General features: G+C 39.2%; 1 protein-coding gene across 1 annotated transcript in view; it reads right to left on the bottom strand.

The window, feature by feature from the left end:
* Positions 1–26,031, bottom strand: part of SGCZ (sarcoglycan zeta) — an 848,489-nt gene extending 822,458 nt beyond the window's left edge. The window contains exon 1 of the mRNA XM_084625690.1: positions 25,938–26,031. Within this exon, the coding sequence (XP_084481816.1) occupies positions 25,938–25,976 (39 nt within the window). The 5' untranslated portion in view covers positions 25,977–26,031. The remainder of the gene's footprint in view (positions 1–25,937) is intronic.
* Positions 26,032–27,213: the final 1,182 nt, after the last annotated feature.

Raw genomic sequence — 27,213 nt, 5'->3', positions numbered from 1 at the left:
AAAATATGTTCCTGGCTACTGAGAATCTCATGCTATCACTGAAGCCAGGCAAACACCTCCCACACCCCCTTCAGTGAGATATATAGCTTGCACCTGTGACAGTTATTTATTTTTCATCTGTTTTTTTCTTTCTCTATCCCTTCTATTTTCTCTATTCCCTAAGTGAATGTGAACCCACTGAAAGTCACTCTCAAACCTACTATTTATTTGTATTACCATAGTGCCAAGGAGCTCCAGTCATGACCAGGACCCATTGTGCTAAGCACTGTACAAACACATGGTGTACACATGGTTTCTAAATTAGGCAAAAAACAGTTTGTTCATCTCTAATATTTAATGCACATTCCCATGGAGAAAATGGATGGTGTTCATTTCTTCCTATTAATATACGTGGCTTGAGTTAGTAAACATTTACAGAAATAATTTCTAGGTTTGGGCAGAGAATCTCAAAAAGTTAATCATATCAGTCATTTTAAATCTGCACTTTGCTTTTCTGGATAAATACCAAAAGAAAACAATGTTCCTTTCCTTTGGAATTATGGTTTCTAAGAAGTATATTCAGCTTTGTGTCTGTGGGCCATAGAAACTCCACAACTCTTCTTGGGTTATACAGTCAGTGAACTGTTTGACACAAAATCTACATTGCTCAGGGATGGTCACAGAATACCTACCTTGCTCTTGTCTTTTGGTGTAGGCTCCTGATATTCTAATAACCCAACAGGATATCAGTCAAGGATTTGGGAATGACTTTAGACCCTATTGTAGAATCACACACACAGGTGAAAGCATTCACAAATCTAAGGCTGTCTGTCTAGATGACCTGCCTGGAGACAGATTAGCCAGCCAGTCTAATAATTCAGGACTGAGCTGAGGACTTGGAGAAGAGCAGGAAGCCAGAGAACTGAGGTGTATGCTAGCTTCAAAGCAAGGTTCACTGCTGTCCAGTTTGCCTCTCCAGGATCACGGAGCTCTGTAGTGTGAGGCACCGGGAGCCAGGGACAGAAGAACATTGAGAGAAATCAGATGGCTTTTCTTGGTGTAAATCAAAATGTTTGACAAATATAGAAATTATGAAAACTATTTTTCTGTTGGATTTTAAAATTGCCAGCACGCCCTGTGTTTGAATAGTGGTGATGTGTGTATGTTTATGTAGATCAGAGTTTGTGATCTGTGGTGACTATTTAACAAGAGGTACCTCTTCCACTGCTGAAAAAAATAAAAACAAAAACCAGCAAGCCTGTCAGGGCTAAATTTCAAAACCAATTTAGTAACTATTTTATCCAAATAATGTCACAAAAAATCCAATTGTACTCTGAACAGTAACTGATCCTAAATTCCATCACTGAACTTTGGAACACAGGGATCTCATTCCTGCTTTAATGAAAAGTTAACTACAGCGTCACTACAGATGACTTCAGGATACTTAGGAAGTTCATCCCTGTCATGAATTTGTGAAAGTGGGTTCTACTTAGCCAGGATCCTGGGTTATGCTTCCAATTAGACAAGATAGGATACAGAATTATAGGTCACCTAAAAGAACCTAGGAGATTATAAAAATGTGGAGTTACTTCCAATAGAGGAGAAAATATTTCTTACAAAAAATACCCAGACTCTAGTCTGTAAGTTGGACACAGGCTATCAAAGCCTGGTTTAATATCTGCAACCACAGAAGGAAAATATACCAGCCTGTTCTTGAAAGAAAAAAACAAAAACACAGCAGCTCACATTTTAAACCACCTATTGAATCACACTTAAGTAGCCAAAGGAGGCAGAGAGCTCATGATAATGAGCCACTTATAAAGAAAGAAATGTTTCTCTGTTGAACATGTCAAGTCTGATTTAGAGCTAAACACATTCTAAGGCTTTCTGCAGTGTCTGTAACTCTGCATAACCCCCCAGATCATTACCACTGGTTTAAGCAAATCTCCTAGGTCAAAGAAAGATAATTTTGAGCTGCAGAGCATCTTCTGCTGCACAAGGGAAAAATGTATATGAAAGGGTGCAGACTCAATGCACTATCCCTTATGGGATAAACGGTCTCACAGAAGGAATAGGGAGTATGGCCTTTAAAATGCAGTGGCCATGTATGTATACAGAATTTTGGCCCAACCTCATGTATCCATGTCCACAACAGTAGCATTCATTGTTGCCATCTCTCCCACCCTATGTAGTCAGAGAGTGCAAACCCAAGTGAGTGGCCATGTACTACTGATTTCCCAGTTTATGACTATGCACTTCTCCTCAGCTCTGTAAGGGGACCATTAGAGTTTCTGCAGTGTTTTACTCTGTGACCCACCAGTTACAAAAGGGAGTATTCTGGCTGTTGTAACTCCTCCATACTATTGTCATGCCAGCGGTGGGAGAATGAGATACACCATGTATGCTTTGAACCCCCTCTCTTACATCCTTGCTTTCTTGGCACTGGTATTTCTTCTCCTGTACTCTCCTCCACACCATGCATTACAAAGAAAAATCTGAGCCTGTGTGTTCACCCTACTTCATATGTCTTTGCACAAAAATCATAAGCTAATAATTTTTGAGCATTCTGAATTGTCAAATTTGAAAGTGTATTCTCCATTTTTTTTCTTGCAAAAGGAACATTTATAACTTGTATTTAAAATGGAAAATTAAATCAGGCAACATTGCAACGGAGTGTTGGAAGAAATTATTCTGCCCCACAGTAAAAGATTAGAAGATTCAATTTGTGTTCTATTTTTTTTCAAGCCACTCAGATACAATGGTACTGTCAAGACACTTTTCATGTGAGAAAATTTGGCTGATAGAAATAAATTCCAATCATCTGCGATTTGGATTTTGTAGCAATATTGATAAGAGTGGTGGGCATAGTGGCATGACTTTTGGCCTGAGACTTTTGGCCTGGATTTCTCTGGTTCGTATGCCTGGGGTGACCAGATGTCCCGATTTTATAGGGACAGTCCCGATTTTTGGATCTTTTTCTTATATAAACTCCTATAGTTATGCCTCATATCCACAGCCCCCTGGTAGTGCTGTAATGGCTATAAAAAGCATAGAGGAGAAACAGAGAGATGGGGTCAACAAGGTAGCAGTGAAATGATTATTACGGTATTCTAACTGCTTAGCTCTGTGTTTTATAGGTATTATGTCAACTCAATGAGTTAAGGGGGGAACTTGAAAGAAGATAATGCAGTGCCCTTACCAATTTTTATAGGGGACTCCTCCCATGCAAAAGGAGCAGCATAGGAAACAGTGCAAAGGTGCTTGACTCATTGGTAGAGCAGGCATGAGTCAACTGCTTGATGGCATATTAATGTAAAGGTAAAACAAGTACCTTGTTTTTGATGCAGGAGAGAAATGCAGGGCGGTGTGATGTAGTCAAAGCAGCAAGCCAAAGCAATGTTCTTAATAAATGTGTTTTGAATTAACTTGAGGAGGGCAAGGTTACATTTCTCAAGACCAGAAAGGAGGATGAAGTAGTCAAGATGGGACATAAGGGCTTGGATGAAGATTTTGGATGGGTAGGTTTAGAGATGTGTAGGAAGGAGTGATAAAAGTTAGAAACTGAGTGGATCGGGGAGGATGGGAGGAATCTAAAGCTTTTCAGTTTCTGACAATACATAAATAGCTTAACAGTTTTTAAAGCCAGAAAGGGCTATTATGATCATTTAGTCGTCCTCCTGCAGAACAAAGACGAAGAATTTCACCCAGCAATTCCTGCATCAAGCTTATATGTTGTTGAGCTAGGGCATATTTTAAAAAAAAGAGAGAGCTATCCAATCTGGATTTAAAGAGACCTCAAGAGATGGAGAAGAAACCATGTCCTTCAGTAAGTTTTTCCAGTGTGGTATGGTAGTTAGATGACAATTTAAGTATTTACCCTATTGGTAAAGGCAATATCAAAGAGTTCATGTAGATGAGAAAGTCCCATTTATAAACCTACCAATCCTGAACATTTCTGCTGAACGTTTCTTTTGAGGTCAATATGTCAACTATAGTTTAAATCAATGGGAGCTAAGGTAGCACATCACTTTGCAGACTGAGACCCTTATTCTGCATTCTTTATTTGGGCAAAATTTTTACTGTATCAAATTCTGCTCTCATTTGCAATAGTGTAAATTCAGAGTCCCACCAGTGAAGAATTTTCCTCTACTGTAACTGAGATTAAAACTAGTTTCCATGGGAGGTTTGTCTCAATGAGGAATCCCAAATAGGTCTCATAATAATATATAGGACATTTTTTTTAACTGACAGTTTCTCTTTTTCACTACTTCTCTAGGAGAACCACTCACAATTTGAAGTGAAAAAAATGCCTCACCCTTTTTCAATTTTATATGCTTCTTTCCTGGCTCTCTATGGCATTACAAACATAGTGTACATTTTTTCCTATTTCTCTGTCTAGATTTTCATTTCTGTTCCAGCTCTACCTTCTTGGTGCACAATGCAAACCTGATTACATTAACTATAAGTTTTGACTACTGGTATGTGAAATAGCACTTGATCTAACTGTCAATAACATAACTGTATATGAAAAAATATAAATTAGGTACATCACACAAAACAATAGATAAAAACCTCAGATTTCTATTAAGGGAACAACATTTACTTGCAGCTTTATAACCAATACAGAAAGTGTTATTTTTCCCTCATGGCATCTTCAAGAACCTATGTGTTGATTTAAAAGCAGTGCCAGTTTCTATATAACAAGAAATATAAAAGGCTAAATTAATTGAATAATAAATCAGATTTTATTGTGAGAGTTGATCATAATTGTCTAATATAAACATTTACATTTTGCATAAGGATTAATGGATCAGGTTACTTTAATATAGAGGAAAAATGAAACTTATGACCTAGTGCTAGACAACACTAAATGGCTTAATCTGGTTTTCTTTGAAAGTAAAGCAGTGGATTTGGAAGATATGTACAGTACTGAAGTAAAATTTCTTTTATAAAAAAGATTAATCGTAGCTTATCAAGTCTTATTTGATGTCATTGGTACATGGAATAACAAGTTTTACAATTCCATGTATGTATTTATAACCTTTTCCTCACTGCCTCTTGCTGTCCAGCCCTACATTAGTTTACGTTTTCTGCAGGAAAGAAGATTGTTCAGTGCCATCAGAAAGCATCTTGTGATCATAGAATCATAGAAGGTTAGGGTTGGAAGGGACCTCAGGAGGAAGCTTGAAGCAGGATCAATCCCCAATTTTTGCCCCAGATCCCTAAATGGCCCCCTCAAGGACTGAACTTACAACCCTGGGTTTAGCAGGCCAATGCTCAAACCCCTGAGCTATCCCTCCCCCCAATAAAATGTTTTTATGACCTATTAACTGGGCTGCTAATATTTTCACAGTAGTAGAGTACTCCACGAGTAACTGTACTATGCCTTAGGACTGGTGCCAGAGCCTGAAACCTTTAGAATCATAGAATATCAGGGTTGGAAGGGACTTCAGGAGGTCATCTAGTCCAACCGCCTGCTCAAAGCAAGACCAATCCCCAATTTTTGCCTCAGATCTCTAAATGGCCCCCTCAAGGATTGAACTCACAACCCTGGGTTTAGCAGGCCAATGCTCAAACCACTGAGCTATCCCTCTCCCTCTCCCGCCCCCCACCCATGGAATTGCTTGGTCTTTGTTCTGCAGGAGGACAGCCCCCAATATTGATAATCCATCCAATATTGCACTTATATACTAATGCCTAATGACAGAGTTCTATACTGTGAACATGAGTTAATATGAGACATCATATCCTTCTGCTAAGCAAAACCAAAGATCACACAGGTCATAGGCATACCTTAGACTCTAAGCTATACTCCATATGCTATTATCTGTGTTGTAAGACAGCACCAAAAGCTGTAAGAGGGAAGGAATTTTACATTGTGCTGGATATAAAAGTCATGGACATCACAATGTGTTTATTTCAGAAAACTATTAAAGTGGAAATCCCTAAACTTCAAGAGGAAAAAACAAAAGATGCATTGATAGAGTTGATTGTTCAGTTTTAATTGAGTATTGAGATTCTGTGAACAGACACATCCCTCTGTCAACATAACCTTTTACATTTCTTTTTTGTCCAGTAAAACCTGACGTGTTCTGATATGGGTCAAATACAATCATTCAGTATTAAAGAATAAGGCAAACTGGTGACTATTAGTTAGAACTAGACTGTGTGAATAACATTCACAATGTTGATGAAACATTAAAGCTTATAAAGTATAAAAGTAGCCTACTCTAAATGCAACAATTTTACGTTGCAAAGGCTGTACACGGGAAAGCGATTAACTGAAATTTCTGGGAATACAAACAGTTAAAGTAGCCAAAAGAAACATAATTGGGGAATATCCATAGATATGCACGTGGCACAGTTATCCTCCTTCTACTGGCTTCAGGAATTTGGCCAATAGCAGTAATGTACCCTAGATAACAGATCCCCAGCTGTCTAAAGAGGAAGCAGATCCCATTTAAGTTAATGGCAATTGCAGGTACTTAGGACCCTTTGGGATCAAACCCCTATTTCCTAAATTCTTTGTGCCAAATCCTGCAGTCCTATTTTACTGATGAAGGACTGAAAAAGAATTGCAGGATTCTGCCTTTAAGACAGAACTGCGTATCTCTTACAAAGTGACTGGATACATGCCATTGTTTGGTTTTAGAGAAGACCGACTTTGAAGTGACAAACTAAAAAAATGACATGGACAGATTTCTCTTCTCTATGAAAAATTAAGGCAGGCTTGATAAAATTCAGAAGAAAGAAATGTTATACATTAAAATAAAATGGCTTTATTCTTAATTATATCAGTTACTATAGACATTTCATTAAATATTTTCTACCAGAAGGTATACAAATAATTTTTTGTACCCAGAATTACAAAAATCTTGCAATTTGGGTCCAACAGACAATATAGTACCACTGCTGCTCATTTTTAAATGTAGATTTTCCTCAACCAATAAAGTATAAAATATGTTTAATATTACTCATAGCTAAAAATTAAATCATTCAACATTATTAAAATTTTAATTTTTAAATATGTTTAATAAAGGTCATTTACCATAATTTAAGAGGCTGAGAAAAATCCATGGGTTCTGGAATTCAGTGGACTTCAATATTTCTCCAGGCTCTTAGGTAACTATATGGAATTCAATATGCTGGAAAAATAGGGTAAAATATACAATTCTGTTAAACTGGAAAAGTTAACAGACTGATTAAAATACATATGCCACAAAATCAGACTCATATGCCCCTCCAGACAAGGAGGCGGTGTTAGGGCTTACATTTAACTGAAACCTAACAATAGCTATACAGTGGGGGTTAGCAATTACTATATTTTGTTTTCTTCTAACAAAACAAAGACTTTAGAACATTGGGTTCTCAAACTGGGGGTTGGGACCCCTTAGGGGGTCGCAAGGTTATTACATGGGGGGTTGCAAACTGTCAGCCTCCAACCCAAACCCCTCTTCACCTCCAGCATTTATAATGGTGTTAAATATATAAAAATGTGTTTTTAATTTATAAGGGGGGTCACGCTCGGAGGCTTGCTATGTGAAAGGGGTCACCAGTACAAAAGTTTGAGAGCCATTGCTTTAGAGTCTATTACCAGATCACTGAAAGACAAATTCCCATTTGTAAAAATACAAAGGGACCCTCACCTGTGTTCCTGAGATCACTGTTTTACTTTAGGTTAGTTCAATGCTTCAAACAATAAATGAATGAATACATCATTATAGTGCATTGTATTTTTTAATTGAGAAATATGTGGCAAGTCCTAGAAAAAAATTTCAAGGAGAAAATAGTGTTCTAGGTATTTCTGACTAGAATACTTATCGCATCGTATTTGAAAATATTTATTTCATTTGATTCTTGGAGACCATTTTTTTTTAAATGCAAGCAATGATGTATTTTTGATAGAGTAGTCCACAGTCCACTATGAATCTGCTCCTGCATTCCTTGTCCACCTAAATTTCCAGTTGAAGTCAATGGGAATTTTAGAAGCGCAAAGAATAAAGGTCCAAAATTCATATATGGCTATATGCATATTCCATATATACACAGGTGATTTTGAGGTGCGCTAAACTGCTTTTTCCAAATAACTTGCAAACTCATATCAATACCTTTTTTTGAAAAATGAGATAAAGATGCAACTTGCCCCAAAACATGTGCCAATAAAGGGTGATACTATCAGCTAACTACACACGCAGGCAGGGATTTTCATCCCTTTTGAACATGGGACCACCCCCTTCCCACAGCTTTTCATGACACCATAAATTACTGTTCAGAGTCAGACCTTAAAATCCATTATTATAAATTCATAGAGTTTAAGGCCAGAAGGAAGCATTGTATTATCTTCTCTGATCTCCTGTATATCAGAAGCCATTAAATTTCCTCCATTTACTCCTGTAGTGAGCCCAATAACTTGTGTATTCACTAAAGTATAATTTATGTTTGACTACAGCATATCTTCTAGAAAGGCATCTAGTCTTGATTTGAAGACTCCAAGAGAATCCACCACTTCCCTTGACTGTTTGCTCCTAATTTCTCATTTGAATTTTTCTGGCTTTTGCCTTTCTCCGCAAGATTAAAGAGCCTGTTATTATTTAGCCCTGGTATTTCCTCCTTTAAGAACGAAGGTTCTTAAACACTGTAATCAAGTCACCTCTCAATCTTTGTGGATAAACTAAAGAGATTGAGCTCTTGAAATCTCTCACTATAAGGCATTTTCTACATCCCTCAAATCTTTTCCGTGGCTCTTTTCTGCACCAACTCCCAGTCTACAGCATCCTTTATAAATGTTGACACCAGAACTGTATGCAATATACAAGTATTGGTCTCACAAAGGTAAAATACCGAAGACACTCCTATTTTGACCCTTACTTTTGAGGAAGCCTGTTCTTACAGTGAAGGGAGACCACCAATAGTGGTAACATTTTCAACATTATTTACTATTGAAATATCTGTTAGATGTACAATACATGATGGGATATGGCATGATATAAAAAGATTGACACATTTAGAATGACTTTCACAGCTCACTGATGGTATCACCACTACCAAATAGTGTGATCATCCTAAAGTAATGCAAAAATCCCTTTATGCCACATCCCCATGTAGTGAATTATTTGTGTAGATGGTGTATGATGGTTTACATATGCCATTTTTACACAAATTAAGACATGAAGTTGGTTAGATTCCAAGTACCTTTAAAAGATGCTACATTTGTAGAAAGATTCATACGGTTTCCCATAATCAAAGGGAAGCTCTTAAACATTAAATGCTAGACTTTCAATGCTATTTGTGCATTGCTGCATGCACAGCTCCCATCAACAAAAACTGTTGGTGTAATTCCTCAAATATAACCCCAGATATGTCTCTCTACCATGGATGGATTCACTCGCTCAACCATAGGGGGAAAATAGATCAATAAAATCTCCTCTAGTCTATGCATTGCAACTTATAAGTGAGCGTACACAAAGAGAGAACATTTTCTATGACATGGCTGGAAATGCCTTGACACTGTCCCTTATATCATGATTAAACTTACATATTATTGCCCTCAAGTGCAAGCAATGAAGTGTCGTAAAATATAAAGCTGCTTGGTTTTCAGAGGAGAAGATAATAGTGAGGAATATGCCCTCCAGCTGTGTATAGCTCTTTGTCCTGCTCTGCAAATAGGGGCTTAGCCATCTCTACACCACCATCTGAGGCAGGGTGTTGAACAATGGAAGGGGATAAGGTATGCCTGAAGTGGGGATAAATATTATTCCCCTCCAGAGCTTATGAAGAGAAAATCCAGCTTGGGACTTTCTTTTCTCTTCAGCAGAGCCCCTTCTGTGGTATGGATCCCCATTTAAGGAAAGATCTGTGGTAACAAGTAGCTCTATGCTACAGAACATCAGTGCCAGGGCAACAAGCTGCAGTTGTCTCCTCCCGCCCCCTCTCCCCACCCCAAAAAAAAAAAAAAAAAGCAAAAACAAACCTGCAGGAACTATGGAAGCCTCCTTGGGTATGTCTATACTGCATACTAAGCTTAGATGCTGACTCATGTATGAGCTACAGCCCCTTCTGTCCACACACAAATCAGTTTGACTAGTGCCAGCAAGCACTCAGAATCCTGGTTCTAGGATCCTAGTAGGGGTTGGATCAGAACTCAAGTTCTGCTATGAGTTGGGTCCAAGCCCTGCCATTTTTCAGTGTTGATGCAGCTCAAGCTACAGACTCAAGTCACAATGTCTGCATAGTGCATGCAGTAGGGATGCTTTACCACAGCTGAGAGACCCTGGTCCAGCAATTACAAGTCAGGTTTAAAATGCAGTGGGGACACTCAATAGGGGCTTGTAAACATCAAGTCCACAAGCCTGGATCCCACAGACCTGGGTTTACAATAGTGGGTAGTCATCTGCTACAAGACCTGCAATGTTTAGGGACAGCTTCTATATCCTTTCCTGCAGTGGACAGACCCTGCCCCAGAACAAAATTATTTTTTGGAAGGAAGGGTGATCTCAATCATTCCTTAAGGAGATTAACTTCCACAGGTATTACCGAGGGAAGGGGAGTCCTGGCCCAGTATTAGGAAGGTCTTACAATTTTTTGTTACTTGTCATTTGTTGTTTTGCTCATGACTACGCAATGCCCTTTGTCGGACAGTTACAGTAATTAGGTCCATATACTGTCCTCATTCCACATGATGAACTTCCATTGTCATTAATGACAGTTCTGTATACAGAATAAAAGGGGAATAGACAGTTATAAGGTCACACTAAAATGGCAAATGCAAAGTGCATAATTCCAATTCTGCTTCTCCCATCCACATGTATTAATATTCCTTCCACTCTAAGCATGTATGCAGTTTATATCCACTGGTTTATCTTATATTGTTACAAAACAAAACAGTTAAAAATACAAAAAAAAAAAAACCCTCAGACATAGGTTCAACACAAATAGCAAGGGCTACAAACTGACCATCAAACTATAAATGGACATGAATTGCAAAACTAAAATGGCAAAAAAGCCAAGGGAATCATCTGGTGATATGAAACCATAATAGTGGCTTACAATGGACAAAATAGTCAAGTGCAAAATAAAGATTATAAAAGAGGGACAATAGGAAGAGAAATAATATCTTGTACTGCACCCCAGCCTGCTTCTCTTTTCATCCATGTAGACTGTAAGCTCTTCAAGGTAGGATCCTCTCTTCTAACATGCTTGTAAAGCGCCTAGCCCGGAATAATTTCCCCCTTATATGTGAGCATGGAGCAGAGACCCTCTCTGAATCTTGCCCTCCATATAAGGTGGGATGGGAGGCAGTTGTCGCTCCCAACAACAAATGCTAAATCCCTTAAAAAATTAGTACAAATCATGCTGCATTAACTTTTAAGATCAACAGCTGACTGAAGAAATCCTGGATAGTACACTGGCAGAAGCCAAGGAAAGAAGCTAGCAGTCCAGAAGCCAACTTGGCGATGCATAGTCTTCATTGTGGATGGCTTTGTCAATCCAGGAAATCCAAGATCCACTGGAATTGAAGACCAGATATTCTGCTGCTTCTGTAGGGAGAGGAAACCCATTCCATAGATGGAAGAATTGAAGAAACTCCCTGAAGGAGATCTTGTGGTATTTCCTGGCTCTATCAGTTCTCTTCCCCAATGGTATTTCCATGGGATGGAGCAATCAGTCCAAGTAATAACAATTAGCAACGGTCTTTTGGTTTGGCTTTTCAGTTAGGCCAACATCAGGTTTGAGACTGTAAGCCCACAGATAAAACTACAGGTTTCTTAAAGTATGTACATTCTAAATCACACCTACAAATCAGGCTGTTTATTACCCTTTTTTGAGGCTTCAAAGAATAACTAAAAACATCTTGTTTCCACAGGGTGTTCAAAAGTTCTGATCCACCCCCTACCAGGATCCTAGAACCTGGATCCTGAATGCTTGCTGGCACTTTTCTTTAGGAAGATAAAAACTGACCAAGAGATCAGTGATACCTTTGCAGTAATCCTTATTGCCCTGGTTCAGAAATGCCTTCTCCACAGATCTATATGTACATTACCCTGAATAATGAAATTGATCATGACATATCTGAGGCAATGAGTTTATTTTATTATTATTTATTTATTATGGTGCATTGAAAACAAAGAACAAGTGCAGATGATTATTTGCTGCATCTCCTAGGCTGTTTGGGTTTCTTCAAACACAAAAGGAAAATACATTTAAAGCCTACAACAGTCAAATAAATTCCTCAGATTTATTCCTCAGCAGACCCTTGCCAAAATTGTTGGCACTTTGTCAAAAATACTCATGATGCAGAGTACAGCTCCTGAAAGCACCTACATGATTTCATTAACATCAATATATTTTTCCCTTCCCACTTTAGCCTTGGCCATTTTAAATGTTAGAAGCCTATCAGCTCTGATAATGTAGAGCACACAAATGGGAAAATGAGTCTGCCTATGACTTAACCACACATGCCAAAGCCAATGTACATGGTGAAGCTGCCATTTACCTTTTCTTTCTTCAATGAGTCATTGCAATCACCTATGAGACACCTCAAAACTAGAATAGGAAACCGGCAATAATGATTGGTCTCTTTGCAAAGGAGTGAAAGAGGAGGGATGTCCCTTGTGTCCTTTCTTCCACTCCATAGAATATCAGGGTTGGAAGGGACCTCAGGAGGTCATCTAGTCCAACCCCCTGCTCAAAGGAGGACCGATCCCTGACTAAATCATCCCAGCCAGGGCTTTGTCAAGCCTGACCTTAAAAACTGCTAGGGAAGGAGATTCCACCACCTCCCTAGGTAACGCATTCCATCATCCCTTGTTCTTCCTCCTCCCAGGGACTAGAGACAAAGACCTCATGGGGTATACTGAAAAACAAAGGCTGTAATGTATGCAAACCACATCCCCAAGTGCATATTTTTTAGCATATACTGATTGACTTCTCTCAGTATTTAAAATTAAGTTGCCTTTAGGCAGCCAAGGCTCTTTCAGGAGCCACTAATGATATTATTAACTTTAAGTACTGAAATTCTGTTAGTATCACCTGATTTATCTGTGGTGCACAGTACTGGGCTCTCATTCTTAGTCCTGGCTTATGAAAAGTTACAACTTTGGGGTTTTCTTTTGTTTGTTTTTCAGATGAAGGCTTCAATAAAAGCAAACTGTGCTTTGAACTTCTGTCACAGCTTGTACATGTGGGATTCATTACAATTTCCAAGTAGTACTTTTTTCTTGAAAATAGAAGGGTTGTTTTCAATTGACTCCTCAGTAGTTTAAAATAGACATATGCAAGAAATACACGAGGGCAGACAACTTATTTGTGGATTCCTTCCCCCCCTCCCAAAAATAGTGCATTTTTATTACAGCATACAGACCCTAAGCAATATGAGCAGAAGATGTCTTGTTTAATGAAAATGGGACTCGTGTGTTATACACTGGGCTCAATTTTGATTCTGTATGATCACTTACACCAGTATAAAAGAACATTAGCTCTATTGAAGTCTGTGTTACATGGGTGTGAAATTGGACCCAGTTCAGCTTTCATTCATTTTTATCGCTCACTGGGCTCAATAAAGAGTTGTACAAATGAAGCTGAATTGGGACTATTGTGGGTGATGCCCTCCGTTTATAAAGGAGATAAGCAGGATATCCTTGGTATAGTCCACAGGCTCCTCTTCAGACTAATCAATATTTTTTAGCTGCTTCTGAGCATTGTGTTTAGGGCATAAATCTCTAATACTGGAGTGGGAGGAGATAGGGTCTTTAGAAGGTGTTGTCTCGTTTACTTGCAGCTCACACTATTTTAGAAGACTATATTTGATTAAAATAGTAGTAAACGTTATTGCTGCTGACAGCAGAAGTAATTGTTGTGGGAAGAAATAATGGATTGTTCAAAAAGTTGGTTTTCTTGCTCTATTTTTACAGTTTAAGGTTACATTTCTAATCTGATTTTGTGTACAGATGAATTCTCTCTCACTGCAAAAAGCTCTCTCTCTACATTTTCTGGTGTCAAATACAAAAAAGCTCATGCCCAGTTGTGGAAATGTAAGGGGATTGGGGCTGTTTATGAGGCAGGAATAGGTATCTCATTTTCTCATGTACAACATGTTGCGTTTATAATGAAACTTTCCAGTTCTTTTGTAGGTTACAAAGGATTAGAAAAACATAAATAAGTAATTCTAGACCACTAGATTTAAAATAAACATATCTACCAATTAGAAAAATACAACTACTCTAAACTTCTGAAACAAGCAGGCAGTTATATGTATGCCCATCATCTGCCTTATGCCATACTCTTAGGGATAATTTGTGGTAATGTACTAAATGATGCACAACTGACAGCCTGGCTGAGATGTACAGAACTGGAGAAAAAGGAGCAAAGGTACATTTAGTTCAACTTTATGATGCCCTCAATCTGTAGAGCCAGATGGGGGTTAGCCCAGCCCCCAGTATAAGATGAAAAACTCTCAAGACTTATGCTCAGTTACCCCTGGCCCCAAAAGGCCATTTTGACAGATGGGGATCACCACAGTGTAGGGACACTCCAGCCACATCCCCTATGTCGGGGGCAGGGAGAAGAGTTACTGTGGGAGCCACTATTATGGTTTCATATCACCAGATGATTCCCTGATACAGAAGGAACACTTAGGTGGTTGGTTAAACTGCTCTGCATCACTGGAACACACCAGAGGATCAAGCCCAATAAGTTTAACTTACAAGCTGAGGGGGCACAAAAGCCCAAAAGCCAACAACCGAACCATGTAAGATAGCATAATGGATTCGGAGTTATTTTTATGTTATATAAGTAGTTTTTTCACTGTACTGTCTCCCTTCTGCTTCATCATTTTCCACACTCATTGACTTCAGCTTCAACAGCTCATGTGAATATGGGGAATGTGGTCTCATGGCTACATAAAGAACTCCTTGCAATTTAATAAAAAAATCGCAAAAATCTCTATAGTTTAAAATTTAAATTGTATTATTTTTACACACTAAATCATAGATATAGTTTCAGAATGATGGCATTTGAGCTGAATTTTTATTTTAAATAAAATATGAAGCGCCATAGAAAGGCAGAAAAGAAAAATAAATAAATAGATTTAAGAACAGATTTAAGCTATCAGCTCTACTGATGGCAGAGAGATCCATCTCTGAAATTGCTAGCCTCTGTTACTTCTGCTCGCTGTTTATTAAAAGTTGTGGTAACAAAAAAAGCAATTTGGCATTAGACGGTAGAGAATGGTATATCTGTTTAGTAGAAGAGGATTGGCTGTGGCTAAGATGATATCCAGTAGAATACAGAAGAGTGAATGCTAAGGGAGAGAGCCCAATCCAATGACCTCAGTGGGAACTTGGAGTTCACAGAGAATGCAGGACTGGGCCCAAAACATAGAACAGAAAGTAATGCATATAGCGTATCAGCTCAGTGGTAATAAGTTACTTAATTCTTACACTATCATAACACCACCAGAGATAATTTTATTTGGTAATAGCAAACATAATTTGACTTTGGGGAGTCTCTGATTCTTCTCCTTCAGTCACCTTTCTATACCACAAAAGAATTCTACAGAATAAATTTGAGAGACTTCTATAGATCTTCCTAATAGTGACTTCAGTTCTGTACCCCATATTGTGAAAAATAAACTAACCTTTTCTCATCATTAACACACATACTCCTCTTCTTATCAATAAAAATAGTAATATTAGTGCAAAGCGCTGACAACTGAGCATATTGTATTTAATAAGCGTTACTAAAAATCTATACTAATGCAATCACTGCTTCATCTGTCAATAATTAGGGTGTCTCAATGCCATCCTCATGAGAGAGAGAAAAAATGAAGTGTCAGCATGATTTATAGTCTGGCTGACTAGAAGACCAACTTGTTATAGTTACTTTGTCTGAAGCTCAGTTTATGATTTGCTATGTTTTTTAAATGCCATGTTCCACTTTGAGCCACTCAGATGATCCTTCAGACTTTAAAACTTTAGATTCCACTTGCCTGTTCTAAAGCTGTGTGTGTCTATTACAAAACACTAGTGGTGTAATTCTGATGCAACCACATATGCCCTCACCTACATTTCAGTCAATATACTCTATAATCCCAGAGACATCATGAGCTCGACTTCAGTTCAGTTCTCCTAGGCCCTAACTCCTTGCTCTGTTCATTATGCTGCTGTTAACTGCCTCATAGCCACTATTCATTGATCAAGGCCCAGAAAAGTTCAATAGGACAGACAGCACCTTGGAAAAGAGTGCCTTTTGTATTATGACTGTCAGCTGTATGATGGAAATTTTACCATGGGACACAGTGACACTGCTCATATTCCCATAATTCTATTAGGCAACAGTGCAAGTAGTCTTGGTAGACTGAATAGTTGACATATTTACATGAACAGCGAATATTATCTGCCTCATCTAAATTAATACTGAATGAAATAGGGAGCTTAACTAGTCAGAGGTCTGTGCTGGGCAAATAGATCATTTTCCAATCACATATTCACTTGTGCCTCATAATGAGTTGAGGGGACAAGAAAGCAAGCTGTAAGATCATCTCTAAAAATAGTACCAAAATTCCCTGAAAACAAAAATGGTTTACAGAAAGGAGAAGGCTGATGCTAGTACTGGGAATACAGGAGACACCGGTTGGCTTGTTGCTCTTGTTTCAAAAATGGTACTATTTTCGCACTTTTTCATGAAAAATCAAATAAAACACACTGAAATAGGCTGCATTAAGTGGGAACATGAGTCTACATGAGAGATTTCTTTTTATATCTGTCTGACTGCTGAATTCATTGGGAAATGGCATGGAGACTATTTCTGTGATACATCTAAAATGGACAGGTTTTAGAGTAACAGCCATGTTAGTCTGTATTCGCAAAAAGAAAAGGAGTACTTGTGGCACCTTAGAGACTAACCAATTTATTTGAGCATGAGCTTTCGTGAGCTACAGCTCACTTCATCGGAGTTAGCTTTGAAATAGTAAATGTCATTCTCTAAGCCCAAAAGAAACTTATCACCAATTCCAGGACACGCCTACATATGATTTCCCATCAGCTAACAACACGTAATCCTGTTTTGTACTCTTATTGGTCAACGGAAACACTGAAGGATAATACATTATATTTAGGAAGATTAAATATTTATGGTTGATAGAAAATATACATAAGTAATATGTTTAAAAAAATAAATCACAGTACAGTTTTCTGGGGCCTACTTGTGTCTCAAAATATTAGTAAATTCAGGGAGGGGAGGTCAGAACTACCTAAGAGTAACCTTTGATCAAATATATGCTAGAATGTTCTAGATGAAAAATTGGATAACTTTGAATAAGGTAATCAATAAGTCTCTTATCGTCTGTTGGTAACCAGGCACTCAGAACTAAGATAAGCCTACGTCACAAAGGTATTATTTAGGTATGGCCTGAACTTTCCCAGCATTCGGAGGTGTTCCGTTTCAGGGTTTTGTTTTGGGAGCTCCTTTGTGTTGAGGGATGGGAGAGAGGCACCCATTGCTTTGTAACCACTCAGGACTACTTTTTACATTGAGTAATTTAACTTGGAAGTAAATGAGCACAGGAGCTCTTCATCAGGTAACACACTCATATCTTCAGGTTTCAGAGTAGCAGCCGTGTTAGTCTGTATTCACAAAAAGAAAAGGAATACTTGTGGCACCTTAGAGACTAACCAATTTATTTGAGCATAAGCTTTCGTGAGCTACAGCTCACTTCATCGGATGCAGCTCATATCTTCGTAAACCTCTTACAAGGCTCATTTATTTATTTTGTGGCAAGGATGATTCACTACCCCATTATCCCCACACATAATCCTATCTAAAAACTTATACTTCTTTATGACGGTTTCCATTCACAGACTTAATTTTTTGCTAGAAATGCTGCGGTTATCACTTAACACCTAAATATCCAGGAGCTGCACAATCCACCTCAGGATAAATACATCACAAATCTAGAACCACCATTTTGCACTTCCACAGTGACAATCTGTCTCATCTGGAGCACACAGAGCTTGGTAGTCACACATCTTACCCCCCTCCCCCGTCTGTTCATTTCAATTGTATATGTTGGGGCTTTTAATCAGGGATCTGATTCACCAAACCATTTAACCACATGACTAAATCTGACTGAAATGAGTCTTAAGTGCTTTGCTGAATCAGGAGTCCTAATGACCAAACAAGGTTTTAGCCACAGTGACCAAAAGGTATTGCATTTACTATTGATTTATATTATGCTGAAGGGTTAACACTAGACACCCTTTCCCAGTGCCGTGATTTAAATCAAATAGGCAAGGCAAGGCAGTGATCAGTGCCCCCAGTTGTGTGGCTCACTTCAAGTGTATCCTACTCATCCTTGATTATGCATGAAGCAGATAGTAACTTTTGAGATTTTAAATTGGTTTGCACCTTTTGTCATCTCTGTTGAGCTACATACCGAGTCCTACCAATTTATCAGGCAGCAAAACTCCTATTGTTTTGACTGGTTTAGTTTTGATTGTGAGTTACCAGCATACATAGAACAAATTGCTATTTTGTTGCCTTTAAGTTGAGCAAATATGCAGCCCTCTTCTAACACAGATCACTTGTCTGGGGGAATGATGAGTTAACAGGCAGGGAAACCTTTTCTGCTTATGGGTCTGGCCTTACCTGGAGAGAGACGTTCAGTGATACTGAACATCTTTCCATGACAGATTCTCTATCTGTCTTGTCATCAGCTATTTGGCACCTTATAGAAAGGCCTCTTTATGTCAGCTATAGTTACCAATGTACTACAATACTTTTATCAGCTATTGTTTTGCACACAATATAATTGTGCTCTTTAAGCAGTAACTTTTAGGGGCAATGCACATAAAGGTTTCAGTGAACAACAATTATCCAACAAAAAGTTGCTGTGCTATATGTCAACCTGCATTCAACGTGAATTTTAGTTTCTTTGTTTGATTCCTACTCAAAATTCCTGTGCATTAGTATTTGTAAACTAAAGTCACCATAAAAACTAGGATGCATGCATAATATTTTCACATACAAATCTGAAATACATGGAGACTTAAAGTTGCAGACATACCTAACGGGGCAACCCTATCTAGGGCATTTTTATACTCAATTATACAAACACAAAACACACTCTGTTTACAAAGTACAAATTCAAAATTGTGTGGTTACCACATGATACTGTTTCTGCATGATTTTGCTTTTTATACATGTACATTTATTAACTGTTCATTATTTCTTACTTGTGGACTAGAAACAAAGTATCCCTCTAAATGATTTTTCAGCCGTGCAAGCTGTAGTTAATCATTTGTCTGTCCTCAAAGTTGTGAGGAGTAGGAACGTGGAGCTTATTAATTCTGCACCTTGATGCATGGATGAACTGAAGAAGGACTGATGAAACAAAATAAGATGGCTAAGGGCCAGAGTTTTCTGCCTGGGGTAATCTGCTGCTTGTGGCACTGATTTTTAGAAGTCCTGGTGATGTGTCACTGTTGGTAGGACTGTACTAAATTAACAAAAAGTTGTTTATTTTAGTGCTGCTAGTTTAAAGATGAAAGGTTTTCTTTAAGGATGATATAACAATATTTAATATATAACAATATTTTACACTTATTTAGTACCTTTCCAACAGAACATTAAGTTTTCTCTACACACATGAAGGAGTTAAATCTCACAACACCTCTGCAATACAGGGAATTATCCTGTTACAAAGATGAAAATCAGGATCAAGAATCTTATTTTTATATGTTTTGAGAAACCCCCAGCTTCCATCGACTTGCTCAGCACCTCAAAAAGTTGGGGCTTGTGGGACTTAGCCAATGTGACACTGGCAACTGAGCATAAAACCTCATGCTCCAGTGGCTCAGCCAAAAGATCCTCCTTCCCCTCTATATAACAAGAAACAAAACCTAATATTTGTGGATAGCATTGTACAGTACCCTTCTTCACAAAGAACTGTTGTGTGTATGTAATAAGGACTTTAAGTATTTGATGGCTTAGTAGATAAATACTGATCTTTCATTCTTGGACTGCAAAGTAATTCCAGCCTGTGGCCCTACAACACCATACTAGAACACCGTTGAATATGACTGGAATGATTGATAGTCTGTAAGAAAGTTTTGGAGTTTAGGTATTCAAAAACCTACCAGAAATAAATGTAAAGACACAAATATATTATTTGTAACCAATTCCCTTCAGAGTTTTTAAATTAAAAGAACAAAAAATAAAATAAAATGATTAACTATGGAAAGGCTTTGACATATCAACTTCAAAGAGAGAAAAATAGTTTTATGGTAACTCCTTGTAACTTAATGCCTTTTTCATGTTTTGAATCCTTATTTATCCTTGGGACAGTAGGATTCCTCATGGATTTAGAAATATCTTTGCTAGACATTGATTCACATAAATTCATATAAAATTGCACCAAGTGCAAGATTTTCACAGGAGGCAGAGCCTTGTTCATAACACGTGTGACAGTGTTTCACAGATAACCTTGCTCCTGGCAATACTAACCTTCAAAAAGGTCAAGGGCTGTGCCAAGCAAAGTAATACTTGAATCCCAAAATACACTCATTCCCTAGGCCATCTGATCATTGAAAGGATATAGAGTAGGAAATGGATTCTCCATAAGTCTGAATTTTAGCTCTGTAATAAATAAGCCAATTCTCTGCAAGAAATAAACACAATATTTTAAGAGATTGTCACATGGCAATCTCTTCCATTACAGAAGAACCTCAAAATTAATATTACTGACCTTCTTGTAAATCCCTTATTTTTTTTTAAATCATGCAAAATATGTACATGATGCATCATTAGATGAGAACTGAACATGTACTGAAAACGAGAGGAAGCAGAGGTGTTTTCCTTTTAACTAGAGCTTCAGGTATTGATATATTTTCAACTGGAAAAAGATGGAGCTCAGCAAAGCTGTAATGTATATTACAGAAATGCATAGCTAGATGATATTGCAGCTTCTTAGTAATGACAGTGGACCAGTGATTTCTAAAATGTGTACTGGGAACATTGCTGTTGTCTTGACCTTTTTTTCTGGGTCATATGATACTATACATATGTTTCTTTCCAGCCTCACTGACCAAATATCCAATTTCTATAAGTATTTGGAGACTGAGGGGAACCCCCACAGTGGGGACGAGAAAGAATATGCATGCCTAGTACTTTAAAATCATTTCAACTCAACCTTTAATTGGGAATAATTTTCTGAATGTGAACTGCAAAGGTTAATTGTCTTTATCCACTGTTGATGATGGACCCTCCCTAAAAGATGGGGAGTCAGAGGGGTTGGAATGGAGGGGGAAGAAAGAGCTGTTCATAAAAGAAGACATAAAACTCAGTATCCACAGGAAGATGTCCTTCTCTTAAGCAGAAGAATGAATAAGTGAAGTAGAGTATGCTAAAAATATATCATTTGTTAGAGTACTATTTTTCATTATGGAATGACTAATTTATAACAGAAATATAACCACCTACTTACACTCATCAAAAATCCTCCTACACCATACTGAGCATGACTTTCCTTGGCTCTATCTTATTTAAAACAATCAGAATTGTTCCGAGTTTTAACTTTACTGTTTGATTTAAATTGTGAAGTGATCTAAAAGACTGTTTAGCTTAAAACCACTATATTGTTGAATCAACCTCTTGAGTTCAAATTTTTCTGGATTCTTTGTCTGAGTTTCTTCATGACATATGAAGTATCTTCCTAATGAAGAACCTGTAATGCATTGGATGGTTTTATTATCACAGATCATCATCATCTGTGGCCAGTTTTATACAGTTAAGTTTGGTATTTTTATTTCACCTGGAAATGTGAAACTATAACAGACTTGAAGGATAATTATTGCCAAATGACATGGCTAGGTTTGCGATGTGATTCAGATATAGTGTACTGTATTTTAATGGTTCTTTCATATTAAGTGGCACTAATTACAAGACACCCCAAACACATTTCTAGAAACAAACATTTTGGGATTCTAATGGAAAATTCTAATTTAGCATCCAAACAGCAACTTCAGGTTGAAAGCACTGGTTTGAAAACAGGTTATTACAGTATGTAAACAATACCATATTTATAATACTTTTAATTTACAAAGCAACTTTCTTTCAGAGAGATATCATGGATGCTTTATGGACTGTTTAAAATGCTATCACCTATTATCCGAGTGTGTAGACACATTTTGATGACTAAATTAACATAAGAGGAAAGATTGTAAAATATGCTTTAAGAGCTGTAGACCACACAGCCAGAAAAATGTGAAGGACAAAATCTATAACTATCTATTCAGTGTTGATATGACTCACACAATTTATTGTAATCTAGGAAATTTAAAAGCCTCTGTACTGTTTATAAATCCAGACTGCACTATTTTCATGTGAAGAAAACCATAGTTTAACATCAGTTCTTGATAAGAGTTAATATATACAGAGGAATAACATACATATATTACAACATACCAGCCAAAGACCTATAGAAATATACACTCACATATCTACACACACTTTAAATAGAAACAGCTCAACACACGAAAACTAAGGATGTAGTGCAAACATTCAGAGAAAATAACCATAATTGAGTTCATTTTTATGGTGGAACTGCTTTAAAAGAAAATACCACAGGGTTGTGAATTAAAAGTCAGAGGAAAGTTCACAGATGCCATCTGAGACAGAAGATGAAACAGATCAAAAGGAAAAGCAGAGCAGTCCAAAAATCTCTGGATGAGTACTCTCTCTCTGTCCCCAGTACTGATCCATTTCATCAGGAATTCGTGCACGGACTAATAAAGTGAAAGTCATAACTACCCTCATTAGCAGGTCTTGCACACAATTTTTGGTTCAGTTTTGCACAAAAACTGACCTTTCAAAATGGATATAGAATTCATAGCAATCATAATAAAGAGCATATTTCAAACTGACATTCAGTGTCTGACCTCAGTTTATCAGAATCTCTCTCTTGGTGGTAATGTAATTGTAATACATTATACAACAAGCACACCTGATGTATAGTATTAATCAGAGTTTAGTCTGGTGATTTCCTAAATTCACTTGCACATACTAGGTGCTAAACTTGATGCTAAAATAAAAATCTGCTATCCTGCACTAAGCCACTGTCCCCCCGTTTCTAAAATTCCTGGAAAAAGTAGCTGCAGGGTCTTGGGTTAGGAACACATTGTGCATGTCAGCCCTCAGAGTAACATGATGAGGGTGGTCAGAGGAGATTGCTAGAGCTCCAGAGCTTACAGCTGGCTGATGTCTAAACATAAGCAGCTAGATCCTTTGGTTGGGTTGAGCTTGGACCTGAAGGAGATGTGTGGGAACCACAAAGATACCACCTTTGGTGCTCCCTGATCACAGAGCTGGAAAGGAGTTCATTCAGCCTTTTCACAACTTAGAGCAGCATTAGGCTGCTCTTTATTATGTCTGGCTACAATGGAGAGAGTTTACTCAGGTAGGAATGGTCATAGTTCGATACAGCTTTGTCCATATCTTCTGGACTGGTGGGACAATGGCTGACGTACTTGAATCCCAAGATGTCCATGAAATCCAGCTTTAAGTCTGCTTTGCATCATTGGAGTGGTACTAAAGGGGGCATAGTAGAACAGAGGATCTAGCTCACTGGGAAAAATCCATCCCACTGACGTCAATGTAGTTACACCAGGGCTGAATTTGAGTTACTAGCCACCCCCATATGACCCCCCCCACACACACACACAGGTAATTCATGCACAGCAACAAATCCCATGTGCTAGGCAAACAGATCTTTCCACTGCTTAGTGCACCATTTAAAGTTTGAGAGCCTTCCCCACCCACCACAAGCTTTTTTTTTTTTTTTTTTTTTTTACACTAAAGATGTTCATACAAGTAAACTGAACCAATGAGCCTGAGACATGGGGCAAGTATGGAAGGGTGCCAAAGAGGCTAAGTAAAGATAGGTATCGCAACTCTAGGAGTATCAGCTTTAGGAAGGCAGGGTTTTTTCGCAGATCTTATTCTTATGGAAGAAGGGGGGGGGGGGGTTTCCAAAACCGCTGATGCTCTCTTTAAACCAATCAAGAAAAACTAACATTGGGGATCACTTTCCATCCATGCTGCTTTTCTCAGGGTTGCCCACTGTATAATCCCTGCAACACTGGACTTAATTGCAAAGTCGATTGCCAGAACACCCTTGCAGCGGTGAAGCATCTGGCAGTCCCCAAGCAGTGGTAATTCCTACGAAGTGCCACCCATTTTTAGGATTCACACAATATCCAGTGGCGCTTTTTCAATCACTTACGTTAAACTTTCCCACAGGGACTTGACTGCAGGGCTCATCCGGTGTCTTCCTACCACTGTCCTAAAATCAAACTGAGCTCTAATTAAACTCCTGAAAAGGCTGAGAAGGGAGATGGTTCGCCAGAGGGTCCCTTGTAGCAGGCTCGGTTCAGGGATGAAAAATGCGTGAACTACCGCCTACTGCTCAGTGACTTCCAAACAGGCGTTTGTTTCACCCGCTCAGCAGTCATGAAACCTGGCGCTTAAACCACCAACATTTTGTGTTTATCTTTTACGGGGGTTTCATATTGTTTACAAGCAAGGCTTGGAGAGAGAGAGAGACAATGTTCACAAGTACTTTCAGATTCGGCGTATCTTAAGGCAAAGATGCCCACGGAAGCTCTTCGATACTTGGCAGGGTTGAACCTCGCTGCGAAAGAAGACGCGAAGTCCGCCGTGTAGTTTTGGGGATGTTGCGAGATTAAGTGACGGGGAGGACCCCACTCTCCCCCCCCCCCCCGCTATCATTTCCCTAACTCCGCAGTGCTGTTTAAATCCACCTCATGGTATGGTGGTCCCTCCCCTGCCCTTCTCTCAGGCCGTCTTCTCTTTAAACCCCTCATCCCCACTATATACCCCAAGGAGACCCCTGAAGATCCTCGAAACCTCTCCCGGGGTTTTTTGATCCTCTATTTCCTGCTTTTGATCGTTTTTCCCCATTATTTTTCCTCCTCTCCCCTCCCCCCCGAATACACCCCTCTCCCTCGCTCAGCTTCCACCCCAGATTTCGCCCCTGCCCCCCCGTTTGTGTCGCCCCCCCGTTCTGCTCACTCGGGGCGGGGCCGACCCCAGCCGCAGGTGAAGGCAGAGTCTTCACTGGCGCCAAGGGGCACGCTCGGCTCCCAGGCATGCTCTCCAGCAGCGGGGGGAGCAAAACCGTGACACGACACAGTCCCCATGGAAAGTTGCACTGCTCGAAAAGGCCACCGAGCGGACCCGTCGTTAAGCGTTCGCTACTTCTGCATCCCAGCCAAGCCCCCCTCCGTGTCCTCCACGCTTGGTGTTATTCGTTTTCCTGAGCTGTTCCCGGAGCCCCCCGTGTCTCTGTAGCTCATGGGGGGCGGGGGGGGGCTAAATCCTTTGGCTAGGCACAGCGTAGGAGAAGGGAACTCTAAATCGGCGAGTGGGACCAAGGAAAAGCAAAATCTAGCAGAGAAGGCGTAAGCCACCCTACCGATCCGGGCATTATTGATAGGCTGGCTGCATCTCTAAAAATAAAGATTTTTAGTCGGAGATGCCCAGGCTGGGAGAGAGGGAGCCTTTCGAGCGAACTTCGACTGGAAAATCCGCAGCCGCTGGAAAAATCTGAGGCCGCTTCGCGGGGTGAGATTAATGGACACACTGCGCTCTGGCTCCGTGCCCCAAGTGTGGCTGGAACTGGCGAGGGGACAGGGGCTGTCACCATCCTCCTCCTCCTCTTCCAGGCGGAGGGGGAAAGAAGCGGAGTCCGACTGTACACCCTCACCTCCAGAGAGCCGCCTCCTCCTCCTCCTCCCCCCCTCCCAGCCCAGGACGGCTGTGTGCCTCCGTTCCCACCCTCCCCTACCCCACTCACCGGCACCCGAAGCGCCTCCAACTCCTCTAGCAGAGCCAGGAGCAAGGCAGGAGAGGGGAAGAGAAAACAAAACACCCGGAGCATCACGTACCTTGAGCTCCTCAATGTCCAGGCTTGTGGATCGGTCCATAGAATGAAACTAAACGACACGGAGGCGACCCGCGGAAGTTGTGCCAAAATTTAAAAAAAAATAAAAATAATAATAATAAAAAATCTAGACTCCCCCTTTCCAGCCCAAACTCAGCCTTGTCCTCCAAACCCTGGCAGCTCCTCTCAGTCTCATTCTCCGTGATCACGCCTCCTCCACCGGTTAAAAATAAATAAAATAAAATAATTCACTTTTTTACTCCCTTACGGATTAGAGAGACAGGTGATCTTTTCCCGGTAAATCCCGTGTCAATGAAAGGAGGAGAGAAGCCAAAAATAATAAAAAAAATCCACTCAGTTTAAACTGACTACTTCTTCGTCTGCAATAAGCTTAGAAAGCAGCGAACTGCTGCATCCCAAGGAAAAAATCTGCTTCACTGGACAGCATCCTGCAGCAAATTTCAGGCAAATGTGTTCAAATTGATGAGAAGAGTATATCATGACAGCCTGTCTCCGTTATTCTGGTAGCTAATGTAGCACCTGTGAGCCTCAGACATTAGCAATGATCAATTTCACCAGAAAGAAAATCCGCCAAGTCCTGCCTAGACTCAAAAAATTGTTTTGCTGCTAAAGATATTTTCTCAATAAAAATAAAGATAAGAAAGTCTGTAGGGAATGGTCTCCTTTGAAGGGTTATGCTAGAAGAGTTGAGAGGAAATTAGGAGGTGGATCTCTTTGCAGAAAAGCGAGAGAAAGGGGGAAAGAGATTTTTTCCCCTTCTTTCCTGTTTTACTGTCCTTCACCGCCAGGTGACTGACTTCACTTCTCTCCTCTCATGGCCAACACTGAGGGGATTTCTCTCATCTGTCAAAAAGCAACATTTCCTTTCTCGACAAATACAACCTCTGGGTCTTAAAGCCTGGTGGCCGCTGCCACTCTATGCATTAGCCTGCCGGCATTTTAATGTATCTGTCCCTTTTTTATCATTCCTAGATTGCAAGCAGATATAATCACGCTGGATCACTTAGGATACAAGTACCTCCTTGGATATTTTGCCCCATGTAGGGGAGATCTTTAAATAAGCAAATGTATTGAATATCACAGCAGAGGTACTGCTATTTCCCTCACATTTTAAAAAAAAAAAAGAACATTGCTTGCAAAATTAAACACAGGGGCTGGTACCTTTCACTGAATTTTATTGGTAAAATACATGTTTTTTGTAGAATTGTTGATCTTATTATTAATATGAAATGGGCAGTAGTTTTGGCAGAACAACCTTT

The sequence above is a fragment of the Lepidochelys olivacea genome, assembly GCF_965140295.1.
Source record: "Lepidochelys olivacea isolate rLepOli2 genome assembly, chromosome: 4".
Classification (NCBI taxonomy): Eukaryota; Metazoa; Chordata; order Testudines; family Cheloniidae; genus Lepidochelys; species Lepidochelys olivacea.
This window is presented reverse-complemented; position numbering and strand designations above follow the sequence as displayed.